This window comes from Manacus vitellinus, unplaced genomic scaffold (assembly GCF_001715985.3).
Source record: "Manacus vitellinus isolate BGI_N305 unplaced genomic scaffold, ASM171598v3 scaffold_158_pilon, whole genome shotgun sequence".
Taxonomy (NCBI): Eukaryota; Metazoa; Chordata; class Aves; order Passeriformes; family Pipridae; genus Manacus; species Manacus vitellinus.
Window position 1 is genome coordinate 64,282 of NW_021939113.1, and position 5,111 is coordinate 69,392.

General features: G+C 61.6%; 1 protein-coding gene across 1 annotated transcript in view; it reads right to left on the reverse strand.

Moving 5' to 3' along the window:
* Positions 1-2,127: 2,127 nt before the first annotated feature.
* The window catches only part of LOC103757720 (leucine-rich repeat-containing protein 3B), an 8,854-nt gene continuing 5,870 nt past the window's right edge, over positions 2,128-5,111 (reverse strand). Inside the window, exon 2 of the mRNA XM_018069429.3 lies at positions 2,128-4,762. Within this exon, the coding sequence (XP_017924918.3) occupies positions 3,908-4,702 (795 nt within the window). The 5' untranslated portion in view covers positions 4,703-4,762 and the 3' untranslated portion in view covers positions 2,128-3,907. The remainder of the gene's footprint in view (positions 4,763-5,111) is intronic.

The window sequence follows — 5,111 nt, forward strand, 5'->3', positions numbered from 1 at the left end:
CCCAAGCCCAGTGACCACATGTCCTGCCCAGCAGCTTCCCTAGAACCACCGGCACTGTGGGATTAGGGAGCGCTGTGCAAGCAGCGAACGGGGATGATTCGTTATTGGCAGCAACGTGGCTGGAAATGGGTGTTTCTGGAGGGAAAATAAAGAAATAAAGTCCCTGAGTGAAAGGCCGGTGATGAAGTGTAGCCCGGCTCTAATCCCAGTGTAAACACTGCCATCGCTCCTAATTATTGATAAACATTTTTCTAATTGTGGAAATTAAACAATTAGACATCCTTCCTTCCCTCTTGGAAATCTAATCAGCCCAAAGTTCAGGATGCAGCCTGGAGCTGCCGCTGCAAAACACGCTGCACTCACAGGCTGGGGAAAAGCAGGCTTCTCCCAGAACCTTCTCCCAAAACCCTTCTCCCAAAACCCTTCTCCCAAAACCCTTCTCCCAAAATGCCCCCCAAAGCTCCCGCAGCCCTGGCCCCGTTGCTGGGAGGACAGATCCATGGGCAAGGTGTCAGATATCCTGGAGGCTTCCCAGGAGCACTGCTCTATCCCTGCATTCCCAGGGACTTCAGGGCCAGGCAGGCAAAGAGCCGTCCCTGCCAGGAGGATTCAGGTCGTAGCTCTTGCCCCAGTGACACATTTCCCTCCATCGTGGAGAGGAGAGCAGGGAACGGACGGGCAGAGCTCCTTGGAAGTTAATAACGGAGCTTTACCGGCACGGGAACGCCGAGGAAGGAGGTCACGCTGCTAATGCTCCTGCTGCTGATCCCTGCGGATAAATCCGCATCAGGAACGAATTACCCCGAGAGGGGGATTAAGGGGATGATTCTAATTCCTCGCTGAAGGAGAAGTGTTTTTAACACTGAGCCCCTCACAGCCACCGATGCCGAGCACTGGCTCCCGCTCCCGGCAGGATCTGACCCACAGGACCTTTCTGTTGGAAAGAGGGGATGAGAAATATCCCTCCTTGGGATTTGAGCCTCCATCAGGCTGCAGTCCCACACCCCCGGCACCCCAAGATCCCCCAACACCCGGGCTCAGCCACAGGCACCTGAAAATATCCATCTAATCCCAGTTTTCAGTTCTTCCTCATTCCTTGCCACACGTGATTAAATATCCAATAGTACTGACAGCCTAAATCCAACACAATTCCATCCATCCCAGACCAAGTTACTTTCCCAAAGCTTACTGCAGACTTTTATGAGGTTTCTTATACATTTTATCCCCCGTACACCCACATGGACCAGCAGCTGTTCCACAACCAGCCAGACTCCTGGAATGCATCTCCTTTCCCCCGTGCTCGTTAGCGTGGGCTGTAACGAGCCCCATGGTTTCCATCCGAGTAATTCCACAGGCAGGATCTGGGAATTATCAGGCACCAGAGCAGGGCTGGCCCTGGAGCACTTGGTGTCATCCAGCCCCATGGGGGGACACCGGCAGCACTCCAGGGGGATGAGGTGGCAGCTGGGGCCACGTGTCCTGCGTGTCCCCCAACCCTTCCCAGCTGCTCCCGGAGCCGCAGGAGGAGGATCCCCAGGGAGGGACCGGAGCAGGGGACAGGAGCCATCTGCTCCAGAGCCCAGGGTCTGCGTCTGGAGACAGCGAGTGACAGACAGGGTTAATGTCCCGTGAGCGGGAGCTGTCACTCTGTGTTAGGGCCTGGCTTCCACCTTCCACAGCAACATTCCAGCGGGGATCACACGGGGAGAGGCACCGGCAAACCGGCAAACCGGCAAACTGGGACGGGACCGCGACCAGAGAGGCCACTCTGGTGGGACTGTGGTGTCAGGAAGGGCCTATCCCTCCTGGCTGTCATGGTCCTGCCCCCAGGCTCTGCTCCAGTGGGACGGGAGGGCAGGGAGTGGAGCAGGGCCCTGGGAAACAACCCCACGGGGTCCTGGGTGACGCAGGGACCGACCGGCGCCGTGCCAGCGACCTGAGCCGAGCACGGGGTGTTCATTATTGAAGGCTGGGGCAGAGTTACCACGGGCACCAGGTGTCCTGTTTCTGCCAGCACCAGCCTGGGAGGACATCGGCTGTCACAGGAACCTCCGCCCTCCCTGTGCAGCCTCACCGGGGCCCAGTGACCCACAGACACAAACACACACCAGCAGGCGCCGCGCCCGCTCCAAAGGAACAGCCAATTTATTGTCATATAAAGTGAGAACGTAAAAGGTCCCTTAAACCAAACACGGATGGGTCAGGCGGTCCCGGTGGCCCCCACACTGCCCGGGGGGAGCAGCCCAGGGGGGCCTCGGGGGGTCCCCCCAGCCTCTCTTGTCCGCAGCAGGTTGTAGAGGGGGAAGGAGCTGCTGTGGGGCTGCAGGGATGCCTGGATGGGAGCTGGGGCCGAGGCGTTTGTGCGTTGCAGAGCTCCTGGTCTGCGCTGGAATTAGGCACTTGTGGAAGGGTGCGGGCGCTGCTCCCGGCCGGCTCCATCCCTCAGCTCCCCATGGCACTGGGAGGACGGGCAGGGGCCGGGGCTGGAGCCCTGCCTGTGCCAAAACACACTGCCCGCACCAGTGGCTGAGGCTGGGCCAGGTCTGGCCCGGTACAGAGGAGGTTCAAGCAGCTTTGGTTGGTGCTCTTGGTGAATTAAGGCAATTTATCTTCAGTTGGTTTAAAAAAAGGCCAAAACCAGCAAAAACCAGCTCTCCCAGGGGCCAGACGTGGGTGGAAGAGTCTGGGTCTGCTCTGGCTTTGCTCTGAGTCACCACTTGGACCCTGCACACCTAAAGGTGGGCACTGACCCCTTCCTGTGCCAGCCCTGTGCCCAGCCTTGCCTCCACCACTGCCACAGGAACCTGCAGCCCAATACTAGAAGTGCCCAGAAGGGACTCTGGAGCATTTTTAGGGGAGATTCAGGCTCCTGCCAGTGGTGTGGGAGTGGGGAGAGGGCGGAGGAGCCGCAGTGGCTCCTTCCATCCCATTTCCCATCACAGTGACTGGTCGGCAGCTTGTGAGGTGGGAGCTCCCCTCCGGCAGCCGAGGGGAGCAGGGGGTGAGGGTGCTGCAAACACCCACCCCTGTGGTCCCTGGGGAGCACCGAGGGGAAACTGCTCCCCCCGACATCCCAGCAGGGCTGTACCTACTGCCTGGACCCCTCAGTTCCCCTCCATCAGCACCCACACCCCTTGGTGACCCCAGAGGGCTCTGCCCTGGGGAGCTCATTCCCCATTTGGTTCTTATTCCCCACATTCCAAGAGGGAAGGCTCTGGGTTCGCCCACCAGTGACCCCTTCTCTGGGTGGGGACCTCCACGCCCCTTGCCCCACCTGGCCTGGGGTGCTGGGAAGGGAGCAGGGAGCAGCAGGGGCCGAAATGGGAGATGGGGTGGCACAACCCACACAAGAGCTGGAGCTGGAGCTGCTTTTGGCCTCTCCCAGCCAGCGTGTCCCCAGCTCCTGTCCCATCCTTTGGTCCCACTGGCTGCAGTCACAGCCCGTGACCCCCCAGGGTCGGTGACCCAGCAGGGCACTGCCCTCACAGCCCTCCTGCTCCTTCCCACTGCCCTCCCAGCAGGGAGCCAGGCCCAGGCCAGCCTGTGAGGGATGGAAACACCGATTCCGTTAATGCCCCAAGGGATCTCTGCGAAGGAAATACAAAAGTTTTACGTGAGGTCCAAACGTCCAGGTCGGTCGGAGCAACAGCCACGTGCCAGGGGGATGCTCCTGGTCCTCCATAACATGGGAGGACACTGTGGATGCTCCGTGCTCACGGCTGATATCCACCCCTGGCCACAGCCACCAGAGCCAGGGACTCACCGGCCACGGCTCCTGCTGCCAGGAGGAGAACGGGGCAAATCCACGAGTATCTCTGTGCGACGCCGGTGGCTGTGACAGCTCCTGCTGCCACGAGTGGCTGTTCCCTGGCCCTGTGCGTCCCCGTGTCCCGCAGGATGCCGGTGCTCACACCACAGTGCTGATGGTGGACGACTCCTCCGAGCGCCGCTGTTTGCTGGGCAGCGACTTGAGGTACTCCAGGTGCCTCCGGGCGTCCTCCTGGTTCTGCCGCACGTAGTACACCAGGTAGGAGATCACCATGGCGAACCAGCCGAACATGGTGACCAGCATGGCGATGTCCGTGGTCTTCTTGTACACGTTGCAGAAGTCCGTGTCGGCGATGACCTGCAGGAAGGCTTTGCCCACGTGCTCCTCCTGCGCCGAGGAGTCGCAGACGATGGCGCGGAGGAAGCCGGCCACCAGCTCCACGGTGCGGATCAGCTCCTGCAGCCGGCAGTCACACAGCCACGGGTTGTTGGACAGGTTCACCTTGGCCTTCAGGTTGCTGAAGGCGTCTTTGCTGACCGACACCAGCCTGTTGGAAGACAAGTCCAGGGAGTGCAGGTGCTCTGCCAGGCCTCGGAAAGCCCCGCTCTCCACGCTGGCGATGGCGTTGTGGGACAGGTCCAGCTCCAGCAGGAGTGGCAGGTCCCGGAAGGCGTCGCGGGGCAGGAAGGGGATGCGGTTGGAGTCCAGGTAGAGCTTGTTGGTGTCGTTGGGGATGTCTCTGGGGACCTCGGTCAGCCGAGCGTTGCTGCAGCGGAAGGTCTTCAGCCCCTCCTCCTCCGAGGGGTAGCAGCCCTTGGGGAAGGCGGTGGCCGGGCGGAGGCAGCAGCCCAGGAGGAGGAGGAGGAGGAGGAGGCTGTGCAGGAGCAGCCCCATGGTGACCGGGCGGAGGAGGACCCGCTCTGCCACAGGCATCGTGCCGTGCTGCCTTTGCCTTCCTCACACCCCCGGGGGCTTCAGCTGGACTCGGCACATCTGAGAGGGGATAGCAAGGGGACAGCGTCAGGCCAGGGGGGTCAGGGCAGAACCGTCACTGTGCTGGCTGTGGGTACTGCACCTGACCCTGGCCAGGGGACAGGGACGGGGATGGGGACCGAGACGGGGACCGGAACAGCCGTCACGGCTCACGCATCCCCCCATCCCCGGCCAGCACCTCGCTCGGGGCTCCTGCGAGGCAGGATCAGGTCCCAGGGCCTGAGCACGTCTCCTGCGCCGGCAGCTGGGCTGTAACAACCGGAGACGCTCGGGCTGAGCCAGAGGCGGGGGTGAGATCCCGCCCTGCCAAGGTCACGGCGCTGCGATCGCTGCTCGCAGGAGGCCGATC